The sequence below is a fragment of the Gopherus evgoodei genome, chromosome 1, assembly GCF_007399415.2.
Source record: "Gopherus evgoodei ecotype Sinaloan lineage chromosome 1, rGopEvg1_v1.p, whole genome shotgun sequence".
In the NCBI taxonomy this organism is placed as follows: domain Eukaryota; kingdom Metazoa; phylum Chordata; order Testudines; family Testudinidae; genus Gopherus; species Gopherus evgoodei.
Window position 1 is genome coordinate 340,758,834 of NC_044322.1, and position 18,437 is coordinate 340,777,270.

The window sequence follows — 18,437 nt, forward strand, 5'->3', positions numbered from 1 at the left end:
CTTTTTCTAATATGAAAGAGAGAGTGGTGTAGAGAGGGAAACAGTGGGGTCCAGCAGCCAAAGTACCAGGGTAGGGGGTGGGAGAGTTGGGTTCTGTTCCTGGCTGTGAGCCCATGGGCCAGGTGGGACAAGTAGCTTCCCCCCAGCAGCCTGGTCTTTCCTCTGCCTCCTTGTGTGTAAGGTCCCTGGAGCTGGACCTGCCTCTTAGTACTGTGTGTACAGTGCCTAGCGCAAAGGCCCCCGGTCTCCCTGGGGACGCGAGGTGTCGCTCTCGGGACCCTGGGGGAGGCTGGGAGGCACTAACGGAGCCAGTAGGAAAGGGAGGACACTGGAGACCTGCGGCCTGGGCGGCACCTGCCCGCCCTCTCACCGTCCCGCCCCTTCTGCCCCTCGCCGGCCCTGCCGGGGGGGCTGCGCCTGCGCGCTCGCTGGAGGGGCTGCTGCTGCTGCTCCGTGCCCGGCGCTCGGACCCGGCTGGCTGGCGGGCGGCGGGTGGGAGGCCGGCGGCGGGGCAGAGCTATGAGCTCCCGGAAAGGTACCGTCCCGGGCGGCTGCGGGAGCCCGGCAGCGGTAGCGGCTCCTCGGTGGGGGGCTGAGGAAAGTCCCCGCGCGCCCATTAACCTGTGCCCGTCTCTCCCCAGTGCTGGCCCTGCAGGCCCGGAGGCGGCGGCCCAAGCAGCCCGCGGCGGCCGGCAGGAGGGACAAGCACAAAAAGTGAGTGCGGCGCCTCGCCTCCCGCATAACCCGCCGGGCCCCCCATTCCTCTAGGACGGCCCCCTATATTCGCCGGGACTCCGCCCCCCGCGGGACTCCCCATATCCCGACGGGACATCCGGACCCCCCCCCTCCCTTCCGGACAGTCTCCCCCCGCGGGACCCCCATAGTCTGCCGGGATGCCGCCCCATGCGACTCCCCATATCCTACCGGGTAGGGACATCCGGACGCTATATATCCTTTGGGTACAGCCCCCTCACGGAACCCCCCCATTTCTCTGGGGCAGCCTCCTACCTGGGACTCCCCATATGCTTCCAGCTTGGGGCTCTCCCAGGACCGTTGACATCCCTTTGGGACAGCCTTCCCCCCCACAGGACCCCCCCCATTCTGCTGTCATCGGGTCCCCCACAAACCCTCACCCCCACATGACTCCTCATATCCCAATGGCATTGGGTCTCCCGGGAACCCTCAACATCCCTTTGGGACAGCCTCCCCCCCCCAGGACTCCCTATATCCTGCTCGGATGGACCTCCCATGGGACCCCCATATCCCTCCAGACAGCCCCTGGTGTCCCCAGATCCTACTGGGAAACTCCCCCCCGACTCCATCTCCCCTATATTCCTCCAGATAGCTGTCTCCGAGCCACCCCATATCTCTCTATGATAACCTTTCTTGTTCCCCCTATATCCTGCCAGGATAGCCCCCCACCACGGGGCCCTGAAACCCCCCATATCATACTGGGGTGGGCTCTTCCATATCCTGCTGGGACAGACCTCTGTCTTTCTGGAACAGCCCCCCCCGGAATCCCTAGTATCCTGTGAGGAGAGTTCTCCCAAGATACACCCCCCCCCCCAATATTTCTCCAGAACAGCCACTCCAGGGCCCTCCCATATCCCCATTGGGCACACTTCTCCCTGACTGGGCACCACTCCCAAGTCCTGTAGGGGAATCCCTCCTGACTTGGGTGCCACCCTTCCCACCAGAACATACCCCTGCTGGGGCACCCAACAGTTCCCCTAATATCCTACTAAGAGAGATCCTCTCCTTTGCCCCAGCCAGCTGGAACAGGGGGTACCCTGCCTACATAGCCCATTGGGACAGGGTATCTCTTTCTGTGCACCTATCCCTCATCCTGCTGGGACAGAACACCCTTGGACACTCTTTCATCTTTGCAGGGCACGTCCCTCCCATACCTCTGAGATCTGCCTGGATAGACACAACCTCTCCCCCCCCTCATTCCCTCTAGGGGACACAAGGAGAGATGGCCCCTCCCAGCGCTGGCTGTAGTACTCCCACTGGGATACCAGTCTGCCCCATATTTCCCTATACTTCCCCAGAGGACCAGACCAAATGGGATACCTACTCTCCCAATAGCCCCTTTTACCCTTGGGACCCACTAGAATATATGCTTCTCCATGCTTATGGGCATCCCCCATCCAGCTCTTCATATCACCCTCATATAACCCACAGCCCCATGGGCTTCTCCATAAAATCCCATCAGACATCACATGTCTTTATTAGATTACTTTTTGCCATGTTCTTTATCTGCCCCCCACCCTCCTCTTGGTGCGCCGTATTTCCATGGGTCTCCTCCCAGGACATGTCTCTCATCTTCATTTTTTTCTTCTGGATTTATGTAGAAAGTTATAAAGAAACAGATTCAATCATTCTGGTGCAGTCTTTTCCTGCCCCTTCAGGGATGAGTAAAAGCAGCAGAGGTTTAAAACTTTTGCTGTGTTGTTCTTTAGATGTGGATAGTAGCTGTGCATCCTCTTCCTGTTCTGCTTCTGCTGTATGTTTCCAATGCTGTGTGAAAAAAGCATTGTGCTTTGTCATATTAAACATTTTTTTAATGTAAGAAACAAAGTTTTGTGGCACAGTTGTACTATGTGGTTGGTTCCATTATTTCCAAAAAGCATTTTGGAAGGAAAGTTTGTGATCATCTTATACAGAGTTTGTATGCTTTTGTTTATCACTTCAGAAACAAGTATTTCTCAGAAATGATTTTGTACTTTGGTTTTTTACAATTTTCATGAGTCAATATCTGTTTAGATATGATAACTACAAAGTGGATAACTTTAACTGATGCTTCAATAAAAAATTACAATGGTTAGTATGCTTTTGGTGAGTGCTGCCTTGTGACTTTGTTTTAGTGAATGAATTAATTAAATGACATTATGTTAAAACATACTTTTACTGAGCACAGAACTAGAATATTTTTTTCCTGTTAAACCACGGGGCAAACTGGGTGCTGGTAAGTATGAGTGTCCAGTGAGTTGATGGCACAATCCGTTCCTGGCCACTTGCCATACCGAGTTGGCATTTCCAGATGCAATGCCCCAATCTATTCTGTTGCCTTGGGAAACAGTGGCTTTGCTACAGTAAACAGTTTTCATTTCTTTTCTACTGTGTATAATTTCTTGTCCCTTAACCCTTTTACATTATCTAGTCCTTTTTTTTCTGGCTTACTCTTTTGGATAACAATATAACATCTCAATGTAAAATTCTGAAAGATGTCGCTCTATTGAACACTATGGTGTAGTTTTGTCCCAAAATTTTGTTAACGCTAATATTCAACTTGATTTCGGGAAATAATAATAATACACTGTGTGGATTTTCACATTCCCTTGGCTTGTTTTTAACCCAAACACTAGAGTATTGGGATCTCAGAATAATGGGTGGATTTGGTATGCACGACATACAAATTGCATTTGTAAATCCCAGTGTGTGAGGCAAGGGAGTCATCAAAGCTGTTGATAGAACTTTATGTGAAACAGTTTGTGCTGAACTGCAGGTCTTACTTTGCAGAGGGACTGTGAAATGATACCTTCAACAGATTTTCTCCCTATATGCTTTGTAGTAAACGTACTTGTTTAGTGTTCTTTATTTCTCAGCATTACAGAGCCAGCATAACTGTGGGAGAGAGAGCTGGGTTCTGTTTGTCTCTCAAATACAACTGAATTGTAAGGCCTTGTAATCCTGCTGTAGTCCTGCAATATACTAAGGACAAAATTTTTAAACTTGGGTGTTTAAATTTAGCACATGGATACAAAGGTTGTTTGTGGAATCCATGCAATGTACAGTAAACCTCATAGTAAAAAGCAGCATGTGTCTGTTGCAGTGCATTGTTCTGTTTGCTGAGACTTAGAATCCTAGAACATCAGGGTTGGAAGGGACCTCAGGAGGTCATCTAGTCCAACTCCCTGCTCAAAGCAGGACCAATCCCCAACTAAATCATCCCAGCCAGGGCTTTGTCAAGCCTGACCTTAAAAACCTCCATGGAAGGAGATTCCATCACCTCCCTAGGTAACCCATTCCAGTGCTTCACCACCCTCCTAGTGAAAAAGTTTTTCCTGATTTCCAACCTAAACCTCCCCCACTGCAGCTTGAGACCATTACTTCTTGTTCTGTCATCTGCTGTCACAGAGAACAGTCTTGATACGTCCTCTTTGGAACCTCCTTTCAGGTAGTTGAAAGCAGCTATCAAATCCCCCCCTCATTCTTCTCTTCTGCAGACTAAACAATCCCAGTTCCCTCAGCCTCTCCTCATAAGTCATGTGCTCCAGCCCCCTAATCATTTGTGTTGCTCTCCACATCCTTCCTGTAGTGTGGGGCCCGAAACTGGACACAGTACTCCAGATGAGGCCTCACCAGTGTCGAATAGAGGGGAATGATCACATCCCTCGATCTGCTGGCAATACCCCTGCTTATACAGCCCAAAAATGCCATTAGCCTTCTTGGCAACACGGGCACACTGTCGACTCATATCCAGCTTCTTGTCCACTGTCACCCTAGGTCCTTTTGTGCAGAACTGCTGCCTAGCTGTTCGGTCCCAAGTCTGTAGCAGTGCATGGGATTCTTCTGTCCTAAGTGTGGAACTCGGCACTTGTCCTTGTTGAACCTCATTAGATTTCTTTTGGCCTAATCCTCTAATTTGTCTAGGTCCCTCTGTATGCTATCCCTACCCTCAAGTGTATCTACCATTCCTCTTAGTTTAGTGTCATCTGCAAACTTGCTGAGTGTGCAGTCCACGCCATCCTCCAGACCATTAATGAAGAAATTGAACAAATCTGGCCCCAAGACCCCCTTTGGGCACTCTGCTTGATATCGGCTGCCACCTAGACATGGAGCCATTGATCACTACCCATTGAGCCCGATGATCTAGCCAGCTTTTTATCCACTGTACAGTCCATTCATCCAGCCCATACTTCTTTAACTTGCTGGCAAGAATACTGTGGGAGACTGTATCAAAAGCTTTGCTAAAGTCAAGGAATAAACACATCACTGCTTTCTCCTCATCCACAGAACCAGTTATCTTGTCCTAGAAGGCAATTAGGTTAGTCAGGCATGACTTGCCCTTGGTGAATCCATGCTGACTGTTCCTGATCACTTTCCTCTCCTCTAAGCGCTTCAGAATTAATTCCTTGAGGACCTGCTCCATGATTTTTCCAGGGACTGAGGTGAGGCTGACTGATCTGTAGTTCCTTGAATCCTCCTCCTTCCCTTTTTTAAAGATGGGCACTACATTAGCCTTTTTCCAGTCATCCGGGACCTCCTCGGATTGCCATGAATTTTCAAAGATAATGGCCAATGGCTCTGCAATCACATCCGCCAACTCCTTTAGCACCCTCGGATGCAGCGCATCCGGCCCCATGGACTTGTACTCGTCTACCTTTTCTAAATAGTCCTGAACCACTTCTTTCTCCACAGGGGGCTTGCCATCTCCTCCCCATATTGTGCTGCCCAGTGCAGTAGTCTGGGAGTTGACCTTGTTTGTGAAGACAGAGGCAAAAAAAGCATTGAGTACATTAGCTTTTTCTACATCCTCTGTCAGTAGATTGCCTCCCTCATTCAGTAAGGGGCCCGCACTTTCCTTGACTTCCTTCTTGTTGCAATGTCTCATCCTAGGAAATCATTCTAGGATGCAACCATTGGCTTTCTGAAATAGGAAATGCTCCAGAAGTTGTAACATTTCATATAGGGCCACTAGGAGGTAGGTGTGTTGGAACTAAATATGTTGCTTTTACAACTATAGGCTGGTTCAGCATAGGTCCACTAAACATGCAGAATTTCGATTTGCCTTTTCAGGCAGAGGCACTCCTTTTCACATGTAGTTGGACTGGAGGGTGAATCCATCATGGTGAAGGGCAGGAAGCATTAGTGGGCTGCAGTGGTGTGTCCCCTATTTTGTTCTGATTTCTCTATTTTATTTTCCTATGCTGTTTTCTAAAAGAGTCTATAGAATGATGTAAACTGCATGGCCAGGGTCTGTCTGACTGTGGATTTTGAAAGCTTCTCCCATCCATCTGTAATGCCTTCTTCTGCCTTTCCCCTCCAGAAGAGGACAGTTGGAGTGGAAGCTATTTCCCTTCTAATTTATTTATTTATTTTTTTTAGCTACAGCAAAGTATCATGGAATGAGGGAGAGTATCTCACAACCTCTGTTCAAACAAAATAAATCGGATGGATAGCAATGGCATGTTTTAACCATTGGATACTCAAGAACTACAAGCTATGGAATGTGCCGTAGATAAATTAAGGTGGTCAGACAATGTATCTGACAATGTCTCTTTCATGAATTCTTAAATGTTCTAATAGATAAGACCTTTATATCTGGCCACATGTCGGTTTGCTTATTACAATATGAAAATATACTTTTTGATCACTTCAGTAAAATTTGCCTTGGATTGTAGGTTGAATGGGGAGCAGAGCTGTCTATGGCCTTACACAGATTATCAAGACAGTGTGAATAATGGATTCTGAAGGTGCTCCCACTTCCAAAGATAAATGTTCCATACTCTGCATGTTAGTTGCTCGTCTGCATGATTATGCTTGTCTCAGATAAAAGTTTCAGTCCAAATTTCAGACATGTTGTGTCTGCTGATACTGGAGAAACACATAAAGCAGGAGCTGGCAACCTTTCAGAAGTGGTGTGCCGAGTCTTCATTTATTCACTCTAATTTAAGGTTTTGCGTGCAGTAATACATTTTAATGTTTTTAGAAGGTCTCTTTCTATAAGTTGTATGTAAAGTAAATAAGGTTTTAAAAATATTTAAGAAGCTTCATGGAAAATTAAATTAAAATGCAGAGCCCCCTGGACCGGTGGCCAGGACCTGGGCAGTGTGAGTGTCACTGAAAATCAGCTCGTGTGCTGCCTTTGCCTACCTCTGAAATAAAGTAAACCAATCAGAACAATGGAAGAATGGATAATACCAAGTTTTCTGAACCCGTATGTTCTGAAAAATACCACATCATACTGACCAATGTCAAACAAGTTTCGCCCTACCTTCCCTTCAGCCAGAAGAGATAGTCCTTACACCATGCTCCAAAGATGATCTTTCATGATCTGTTAGATCAAATAGGTTCTTGAGATAAGAGGTGTCCAGTATACATTGCCCTACTTCCACTATTATTTTCATCTCCTGGACTGTCTGCTGTGTACTAGATATTTTGCAAATGTTAAAATAAGGGATATTTCTTGTTTCTTGCCATCTAAAAAGATATAGACAATGGGTTCAGCATAAAGTAAAGTAGCCCTGGCCTAGCAGAAGGAGCAGTTTAGCTGTTTTAGTCTTATAGAAATTGACTGAGGCACTGTCTGGAAAGCTAATGTTAATTTTTAATGAATTGTGAAAAACTGGGGAGGAAGGAAGCCAATGTTATGTCAGTATTTAAAAAGGACTTATGGGATGATCAGGGTAATTATAGGTTGGTCAGCCTAACACTGATCTCGTGCAAAAGAATGGGACAGCTGTTGTGGGACTTTGTTGTTAAAAGATGGAAACATAATACCAGCCAGCCTAGTTTCATGGAAAATAGAAATTAACTCAGCATTCATTTCCTCTTTATACACATCTCTGTCATAATATTTCCCCTGAGAATATTAGGGGTAATAACACTCAAAAGTGTGCTGAGATCTTCAAAGACATATAGTAAGGCAGGACAGCTCACAAAAATAACCAAATGTAAATGAAGGATTGGAGAAAAAGATGCATCACTTATTTTTGCATCCCTCTATCCAGGTTCTAATCCTGCTTAGCTCTCATCTTTTACTTTTTTCCTCCTGTACTATCATTTCAATAATTACTTGTATTGCAGTAATCTCTAGAGGCCACACTCAGGATTGGGGCACCACTGTGCTAAACAATTTTAAAAATTTTATACATTTCTCTGCCCTCTCTCCTTGACTTTAGTCTGTGTACACAGTGTTCTAGCTATTCCTAAATTTAATTATTTATTTTACAATTGACATCAGCTTCTGTCCATTTCAACTGACTTACCCAGCCTCCTGTTCTCCCCTGTTGTTTTTCCACACAATCCCTAACTTCACTCTCTGGTTCCTCCTTATGGCTCTGCTAACCATCATCCCTCTAAAAAGTTCAAAGAGGAGTGGCTTTGTTAATGTTTCTGGAGCACTGGCGTTGTGAACAATTGCGCTTGCCACTGTCTAAACTGCGAAGGTGCCCCCGGCATCTGAGCCCCACTCTTGGGAGTTACTGTCCAGATGGTGTATGGAAGGTAAGGTAGAAGGGCAAGAATGGGATAACATATTACATACCTTATTGTAACATTATTACATTACAACAACCAATATGTACTGTAACATGACAAAATTGCAATCTGACAAATTTTTGTCTAGCAGTGTTTGTTTGGGAAGACTGAGATTTTCAGACTAAATGTGTACTTAAGGTTAGTAAAAGTACTTTGTACAAATAGTATCTTGTTACTGAACTGCATATTTTCTAAATGTTTCATAGACTTTTAGCCAATAGCTGTTCGTGATAATAGTGGGGAGTCAGGTTGCTGAAACTCAGTGTGTTCATTAGAAATGTACCCCTAGGTTTTGCTCATGTCATGCTTGTCCCTTTTCAGCAAATAAATTGGCAACTTTTGATTTGGTATAGAAATTCTGGATAAAGAACAAATGTTTTTCAATAAAATGTCATGTTTAGTGTCACTTCTGAGATGATCTTGTTTGGAGGGTGCCTGTAAAAAGCAATATTGAAGAAATCTCTAACTCTTGAGAAATAAAACTGCTTATTGATGGTGTAGTTGTTTCACAGTTTTTCTCATCCAAAAAACTATTAGTAAAAACACTAACTTTTCTAAGATACGGGAGACTGAGTTTTTCTTTGTCCTCAGGGATAGGAAAATAACATTGACTTTAAACTATGGTATTGAGTGTCTCGTTATCATTTTAGAATTCTGGCAAACAGTAGGCAAACCTTGCATTGACTATAGCCGAGGGTTGTTGAAGTCCTTGGTTTTGTTTTGTTTGTTTTTTGTAACCTTTCTGTTGTAGTTGCAGCAGTGATAAAAGCCAGAATTTGTACATTTACAAAATCTGCGTGTTAATTTGTAATATTGGAATCACTTATATGAAAACTAGCAAACACAAACCTTAATAAAAATTGTACCATATTGTCTGTATATTCTGTTAATTGTTCAAAAGAGTTGCATCTCCCTTGTGCCATTTCTTGAAACAGTTGCCATTTTCGCTTTTCTCTTTCTCCTTTGGCCTTGACCTAACTAGTTTTACGATGGAATTTGATGAATTTATAAACAGGATTATATGACTGTGATAGCAGGGGACTGGACTTGATTACCTGGGAGGTCCTTTCCAGTCCTATTTTCCTTTTCTGCCTTCTTGTCTCATCTTTTGTTCATACATTTCCCCCACCCCGTTTGTCATCTTTGCTTGTTCTTTGTTTCCCCCTGTCACTCAACTGAAGGTGACATGCTCCATGGGGACGCTACTTGTGGCCCCTTGTGGGCTGTATGTTTTTGTGGCAAAGTGCCACAGGAGTAGAGGAGAGAACGTTAGATCGTGAGCTGATCTTGCAGCCCTATGTGCTTGAGGTTCGCCTGTTGTGTACTGTGCCTCCCTTAAAGGTTGCTACAAGTGCTGGAAGCATATTAACAGAGGAGTTTATAGGACAAATCCAGCGTGATGTATTTTTCTCTATTCTTTCTGTTCTCTGCGCTGTGGCTCTTCCTCTTTCAGGCTATTCAGTAGGGAAACCATGCCTTATTGTATGCATTTATATAGTGGAGCAAAGTTAAAGTTGCTGTGGGATCCTTAATTCTGAATTTCCTGACTTTTTCCTTCATTAAAATCTCAACCTAATTATTGCTTTAACATAGTCTTTGTATATAACTTACTTTATTCTGGCACAAAAAATTATATTTAAATTGGCTTAGGTGATCTAACCCTGACACGTGCACTACATAATTAAATGAAAATCTTTAAGATGAGGCATGAATATTCCACACAATTTATACATCAGTGAGTTAAAATACTGATGTAAAATTTCAGCTGACACATTTCAAAAATAGACTGACCTATGAGCTACACTACGCACTTATGAATGCTTTCATTATCCCCATTACTAATTATGTACTTTGTAATACAGGAGCAGACTGGTAAATTCTTAAGGTAAAATCTGTAGAAAAATATTAATCCGGGAACAAATCTTGCAGTATGCAGTAAACATCTTCGTAAAACTTCAGAATGGACTAATCCTGTGAGAGTTTTGTTATGAAACTTTGAGCAGAATAGAGTGTTAAGTTATGCAATTTCAGATCATAAATATAATAAGGTCCTGTCCTCTTTCTTTAGACCAGTATATCAATGGCTCATCAGTATGCTTTTTTTCTACTTTGCTTATTCAGAAATATTTTCACAGCTAATGTGTAATTTTCTGTTAAATGCTCCAGAAAAGGGCGAGAGAGAAGCTCACATGGACATAATTTGGTGGTGTTTTGCTTTAGCAAAGTTTAGGCTCATGTATAGGGAAGCATGAATGTGACTACTGGAACTGTCCAAAGTAAGTGTTTTTTGGAAAATTTTGTACTTAGGCAGATTTCTTAGTTTTATATGTGTGTTATTTCATAGCTGATATCTATCTTTGTTATTTATGACAGTGTCCCTCTGAATGGCCTCTTGTTTCTCTTTAGGTAAGATGTATTGAAGGCAGACCACATTTGTCTAAATTACTTGCTTACCTTTAATTACATCAGCACTTGCTGTATAACACGCATGTAAGCTCTTGTTCTATTTCTTTTTCTTACAAAAGAATATACAACCCATAATAAGGGAGCAAACATATGCAAATTCAGGAAACAGTATCAGATAAAATAAAATGTTCATAGTGTGTTTAATACTCTCTAAATATGATAGAGAAAATTTTATTCTCAAACCACAGATCTGCTTGTCTTTAGGAGCTTTGACATTTTGCCAGTTACTCAGACCTTCAACTAGGGTTTCTTCCAAAGTACTTTGACCTCTCTGTGGCTCTTTGGGGTTATGAGTATGCACGTCTCAATTTCTCTTCCTCTGGGGCTCATGCTGTTAATTAAGGGCCAAAATCAGACATCAACTAAGAGACTATGCATGTCACCAGACCTTCACCACTGCTCCACTCTATCACATATATAGGGCCCTTTGTTTTTGGTTTCTATTTTATTTAATTTTTCCTGGGAATTTATCTGTGTTTATTACTACAACAAAAACAGGTGAAAATCAGTGGAAAAACTATTAATATTTTTGTGGGTAAATATTGAGGTTTATTTTGGTGGATGGAAGGATAGGGGAAAAAAGTATTCAGTAGATTGTGCTTTGATGAATGGAATTCAATGTGGTTTGCTGTAGAACTAAAACAGAACTCAAAATACAATGCCACCTCTGAGTTTAAGAAAGCAATACATCTCTAATACCCAAATACAACTTCTCATTTGTATAAACAGTTTACTGTTGTAGACTTAGAACTATTAGTCTATACATATTTACATTTAATAATTGGGCTGCACCATTTGCAGTGCATACACTCAACTTCATCCTTTTCTCCTTTTTTAAAAAACTTTCAAATACTTGTATTCTGAAACATATTCTGATACAGATTTTCGATATCTTCCCATTTTAGTATGTCAGATCTTTAAAATGTAATCTGGTAACAGCTTGAAATGTCTGTGTGATGGGTCTGAGGTTCATCAGTATGTTCAGATGTACATGCACTTCAGAGCTTGCATGCGTGCCTGTTTGTGTGTATTGTTTAGACTAAGACATAACCTTACTTCAACCTGCGGCTTTGCGTATACACACAGGGCACCCATAAGATGGATTTATAGACTGCCCTTCCTTCTTTTGGCCTTAGATAAAGCTCCAGTCAGGATGAAGAATTTTTTGTTACCTCCCTCCCTACTTCCTTGTATTTATTAGGAGCAATAATTAACTTTATCAACAATTAACTATGATTTTGAGAACAGAATGAAATAATACATAATAATATTTACAAGCAAAATAGTCCCCATACCATTGTGAGAACACAATCCAAATCTATTCCCCATGGAATTTTTGTTTCCACAATAGCAAACCCTTTTATCCACTTAATCACTATAATTGCCTTACCACTTCTTTCATAATATTTCTTAAAAGGCTTAACACAATAGGAAGAACGAGATATTTAAGCAAGGCTTGCCTGCCAAAGTTAACCACCCAAATCCACACCAGATAGTGGAATCCTTCCTCACTGCTATATTATCCATTAAATCAAACATTACATGCACCATTAAGTCAGGTCCCAACATTTGAGATGAGGCTTGTCCTGACTTTAGATTTCCCATACACAAAACCCATCCTCCAGGATGGAACATTGGTCCCATGGGAAAGCCATATAGTTATCTCCGGCCCTTATTCTACACAGGTGTCTGTGACATGAGAATGGGAGTGGATGCACTGGCTGAGCCTCCAGTTCAGAAATTAACACCCCTCCAAGGATGCACCGACCATCTCAACATACCTCTGTTATTGATAGGGACCATTCCCCTGCCACCATCCAAGGTGAAGACATTCAGTTCTTAAGAACCGCAGCTCTCACCCAACATGGCACTTGTGGCATGAGTGAGTCTCCTATCAGGCCTGCAACTTTCATGTTGAACACCAGGATGATACCATGCTGGGATGATAACACAATTTTTCCACATGCCTAGACCAATGCTTGCTTATACATTTGAGTAGTTTTTAATAGGTGGCTGAGTACAACAGTGAGGACCTGACCAACTGTTGCTGAGTTAAGATAATTTCTAACTTGATTAGATGTGCGCCCCACTCTTACCACAATAAACTGTCATTCCTGCTACTAACAAATTTTAACCCAGTCCCTAGTATTAGGCCATGTCTACATCTAAAATTTTGCAGCGCTGGTTGTTACAGCTGTATTAGTACAGCTGTATAGGGCCAGCGCTGCAGAGTGGCCACACTTACAGCAACCAGCGCTGCAAGTGGTGTTAGATGTGGCCACACTGCAGCGCTGTTGGGCGGCTTCAAGGGGGGTTCGGGGAACACGAGAGCAAACCGGCAAAGGAGACCAGCTTCGCCGCGGTTTGCTCTCGCATTCCCCGAACCACCCTGCAAACCGCAGGGAAGGAGACCTGCTTGCTCGGGGTTCTGGGAACGAGAGAGCAAACCGGGAAAGGAGACCAGCTTCGCCGCGGTTTGCTCTCGTGTTCCCCGAACCACCCTGCAAACCGCAGGGAAGGAGACCTGCTTGCTCGGGGTTCCGGGAACGAGAGAGCAAACCGGGGAAGGAGACCAGCTTCGCTGCGGTTTGCTCTTGCGTTCCCCGAACCACCCTGCAAACCGCAGGGAAGGAGACCTGCTTGCTCGGGGTTCCGGGAACGAGAGAGCAAACCAGGAAAGGAGACCAGCTTCGCCGCGGTTTGCTCTCGCGTTCCCTGAACCACCCTGCAAACCGCAGGGAAGGAGACCTGCTTGCTCGGGGTTCCGGGAACGCGAGAGCAAGCCGGGGAAGGAGACCAGCTTGATTACCAGAGGCTTCCTCCTTCCACGGAGGTCAAGAAAAGCGCTGGTAAGTGTCTACATTGGATTACCAGCGCTGGATCACCAGCGCTGGATCCTCTACACCCGAGACAAAACCGGAGTACGGCCAGCGCTGCAAACAGGGAGTTGCAGCGCTGGTGATGCCCTGCAGATGTGTACACCTTCAAAGTTGCAGCGCTGTAACTCCCTCACCAGCGCTGCAACTTTCTGATGTAGACAAGCCCTTAGATTTGAGTAATGGTATTTACAACTGATCCAGTTGCTCCTCCCCAGGTGATTACATCAATAAAACACTGAGAGCCACTGCAGCATTATTAAGATGAGACTGCTTAAAAGAACTTCCAAAAATCACTCAAAACAATTAGTAGACTACATTTCTACATCAATTTTAAACTGGGAATATCAAATGCATCAATAGTTTAACTACATCAGATGTAGTGGCCTTGGCCACTGGGAAAGCTTCTACCAACTTAGTAAAGTGATCCATGATCACCAGAACATAGTCTTTTCCTCTGCCCCATGGCAGGGGCCCAATGAAACCTATTTGTAACTGCAAGAAAGGCTGTGTTGGTCTTGGCTGATGTTGCCTTTTCATTTTCACTGTGGGAGCAGAATTAAATTGAGCACATGTTACACACCTCCTCACATAATCATGCATATTTGCATTAAGCTTAGGATGCCACCAATTGTTTGACATACGGTGGATCACCCTCCGTGCCCCATCATGTTTCAACATGTGAAACACTTGTATCATTGATTCCATTAGCACATTTGGTAACACTAGTGTGTTCCCTGGCCCTTTCCAAGTGTTATCATCACACAGTTTGCCCCCATTATCCATCCATAACTACTTCTCTGCCCTCGGTGCAGTATGCTGAATGTCCTGTAATTCAAAAAAGTTTGGGGTTTTTATGAGAGGCTGTGTTGCAGCAATCAACTGTATCTCTTTACCTTCCACTGCTGCTTGTTTAGCTAGTTCGTCTGCCCTTCGGTTCCCCTCGCTATGAGAGTCTGTTCCTTTTGTGTGGGCCCTCACTCTTATCACTGCTACTTCGGTAGGTTTCTGCATGGCTGCATGAAGTTTCTGCACTATTCCCCCCATTTTGTTTTGGGGATCCTGTACTTGTCAGGAATCCCCGATTTACCCACAAGTTAATATAACCATGTACAACCCCAAATGCATATCTAGAATCAGTATATGTGTTTACAGCATGACCTTCTGTGGCTTCACATGCTGCAGCTAACACCTGTAGTTCTGTTACTTGTGCAGATGCCCCAAGTAAATGTGCCACCAGCTGTCATGTGCCACCAGCTGCCCATCTTGCATACAAACGGCCCATCCTGTGTGTCGCTTGCCATCCACATAGAAGGAAGAACCGTCCATGTATAGGCAAGGGGCACCAGGTATTTCAGTTTCTTTTACCAATGGAAGGTCCGTGGAGTCTTCCTTAAGGCAACAATGATGCGGGTGTCCCCCATCTGGGCTAGGCATGAGGGTGGCAGGGTTTAGCGATGCTGCTCGTTGCAGATGTACCGAAGGCATTAGCAAGCTCATTTCCCATCAAGTCCATCTTGCCACATGGACTGCCGAAAATTTCTTTCCTGATAAAATAGCAGGGACAGCGTGAGGCATGACAATATTTACAGCCTGCACACCAATAAGTGGTGAGGCCTGACATAGGGCCAAAGAAGCTCCTTCCACCGCCTGGAGGCCTGATGGCATTGCTTGAGTGACAGCATCTAGTTTAGAAGAGTAGTATGCTACTGGTTGCTGTTTGTCCCCATGTTTTTGCTTTAACTCTGCTGCCATATGTCCCTCACTGACATGCGTGTACAATGTAAAAGGTATTAATGGTTTAGGAAGTCCCAACACTGGGGCAGTACTTAGCCTCTGTTTCAATGTGGTAAATGCGTGTTCACATTCAAGTGTCCATTCAATTGCATCATGTGGTCCACCAGCACCCTTCAGGAGATTATTAAGGGGCTGGACAATCCTTGAATAATTTGGGATTTGAGTTTGGCAGAAATTAAATAGCCCCAACTCTTTCCTAATTCCCCTGACCGTAATTGGTCGTAGGCATGCATTAATAGCCTAAATGAGGTCAACAATTAAACGCTTGTACCCCTTGGATATTAGATACCCCAGATAGGATACTTCCTCCTTTGCGATCTGAGCCTTTCTAGGATTACATTTTACCCCACTGTCTGCCAAATGCTGCAGGATCACTTCTAAGTCTTTCATGTGCGTTTGACCATCTGAGGAGGAGACAAGAAGATCATCAACATACTGTACAACACAAAAAGTCATGTCTGGCAGCTTTGCCAGCACATCAGCTAACACTCTATGAAACAAAGTAGGTGAGTTATAGAAACCCTTGTTTAGGTGAGTAAAGGTATATTGCTTCCCTTTAACAGTGAATGCAAACCAAAATTGACTGTCAGGGTGCACAGGAACAGACCAAAAGCCATTACTGATCTCCAAGGCTGAAAACACTATGTGATCATCAAAAGCATGTAAGCCTCCCTCTATCATCCACTCCTGTACCTTTTCCCAGAAAGGTAGGTTTGGGTTATTAAGCTGCAAAGATGGCAATTCTTTTAACATGCTCAGCAAGTCAAATGGGCTCATAGGAGTGTGCTCTAGGCAACTAACAGTAGCAGGGTCTCCTTCCCCTGGATTAGGATTAGGGATAGTGTGCACTCTCACTGGAGTCATGAAACTAGACTGATAGCCCCATGTTTCATATGTAGGGTCCAAAGGTGCTGAGGGACAAGATCTCTTTCCCTGCAAGTCTGCTTCTTTATACTTTTTTGCTTCTGCTTGCAGTTTTTCAACCTCTGCTTCTAACTCTCCTACCCTTCCTTTTAGCATATCACTCTTTCTAACCAGCTGTTCATAATCAACAAACACATACCAGTCATTTTGTCCTTCTTTATTTCAATCATACAGCCAAAATATCTCCACAAGAAAACTAATAAACTTACTGCTACAACAGTTATAAAAACACTAATCATATACTCTTCATATTGTGGATCATTATATTCCTTCATCTTTCCCTTTTTTTTTAACCTAAATATCCTCCAATCTCCACATATTTTTAAACACAATCCTGTTTACAGACTAATAACAATGTATTCAAATCAAACACCCCAGACTAAAATGACCAATCAGCAAATTAATCCTTTTTCCAATTTATTTGATCTGCACTATTACAATGTCCAGTTAGGCGATCTGGGCCAGCCAACACATTAGCTAGAGGTACTTATGGCTATACCTGCCCCTGCACTAACTGTTGGTCCTTACAGCCTCTTTGATTTCCCACTTCAACAACACTTAGTCAGAGGAACTTACAGCATAGCCAGCCCCTGCACTAAGTAAAATGTCTTAAGACTGCAACAAATTCCAATTAGGAGATCTGGGCCTGCCAACACATTAGGTAGAGGTACTTATGGCTATACCTGCCCCTACACTAACTGTTGGTCCTTACAGCCTCTTTGATTTCCCACTTCAACAACACTTAGAGGAATTTACAGCATAGCCAGCCCCTGCACTAAGTACGATGTTTGAAGACTGCAACAACCCCCCTGAATTCCCCAGCACCTAGACTTGCTTACCAGAAAAGGTATGAGAGTCACCAGTCAGGTCAGAGACACACAACCAAATAAAAAATGAACAATCTCACCCTCTAATTTGATTGTAGGTCGTGATCCTGAAGGATATTTCTCACCCTGCTCGCTGCGCCAAGAAATTGTTGGGATTTTGTGGTTCTTCTTCGAGTGATTGCTTATATCCATTCCAGTTAGGTGTGCGCGCGCTGCGTGCATGTTCGTCGGAGAAACTTTTACCCTAGCAACCCTGGCGGGTCGGCTGGGCGCCCCTTGGAGTGGCGCCGCTATGGCGCCCAATATATATCCTAGCCGACCCGGCCACCCTTCAGTTTCTTCTTACCGCCCGTGTTGGTCGTTGGAACTGTGGAGCGCGGCTTTGCTGACCTCCACACTCCCTAGCAGCTCATTTCGCTATCGTTGTTATACAGTAGTTATAGTTAATTGTTTTTTATATATATATATATATATATATATATATAATAGTCAGTTAGTTAGTTAGTGTTAATAATGTAGTTATTAGTTATAGTTTGAGGGGATCGGGGACCCTCCCCCTTCCCCGCACCGGGAGCCGGAGCTCATGCCCGGCTCATCGGGTTTCAAGCAGTGCTCGGCTTGTCACAAGCCTATGCCAGTTGGAGACCCCCATGACTCCTGCTTGAAGTGCCTCGGGGAGTCACACTTATCGGCTAAGTGCTCAATTTGCAAATCTTTCAAGCCAAGAACCAAGAAGGAGCGAGACATTAGGTTAAGACAGCTCCTTATGGAAGCGGCCCTGACACCTCCACCCTCGGCACTGAGCACAAGTCAGCCGGTAAGCAAGGGCACCGCCACGGCACCGAGCGCTGCCTCCAAGGGCTCATGGCATCGGCCTCCGCCGGCGCCGAAACCGGCCCCGAGCCGCTCCCTCTCCCCGAGGTCGAAGACGGCGAAGGCGCAAATCATCCCACCAGCAGCTGCCTCGCAGTCAGAGCCTGTGCCAAAGACGGACCGCCTGGCACCGATACCTGCCGTGGCACCGTCTAAGCCAGCACCGTTGACTCCGACCCCACGTGGGCCATCGAGTCCGGCACCTGGCGGCTCACCGGTGCCCACCGCGGTAGAGCCTGCTTCGCCATCTACCCTGGGGACGTTTGCCGCAGCGAGGGATCTGATCGCGATCACTGATGCGGCACCACCCTTACCCCCGGCACTGCCGGTGCGGGTACTACATTCAATGGGGAAACCGACCCTGACCAGACCAGCTTCGGTCAGCGTAGCAGACCGGCACCGCTCCAGA

The 18,437-nt window shown here is 44.7% G+C and overlaps 1 protein-coding gene across 1 annotated transcript in view; it reads left to right on the forward strand.

Annotated features, from left to right (window-relative positions):
* Positions 1–464: 464 nt before the first annotated feature.
* Positions 465–18,437, forward strand: part of SRPK2 (SRSF protein kinase 2) — a 330,240-nt gene continuing 312,267 nt past the window's right edge. Inside the window, 2 exon segments of the mRNA XM_030552625.1 lie at positions 465–535; positions 642–714. Of these exon segments, the coding sequence (XP_030408485.1) occupies positions 520–535; positions 642–714 (89 nt within the window). The 5' untranslated portion in view covers positions 465–519.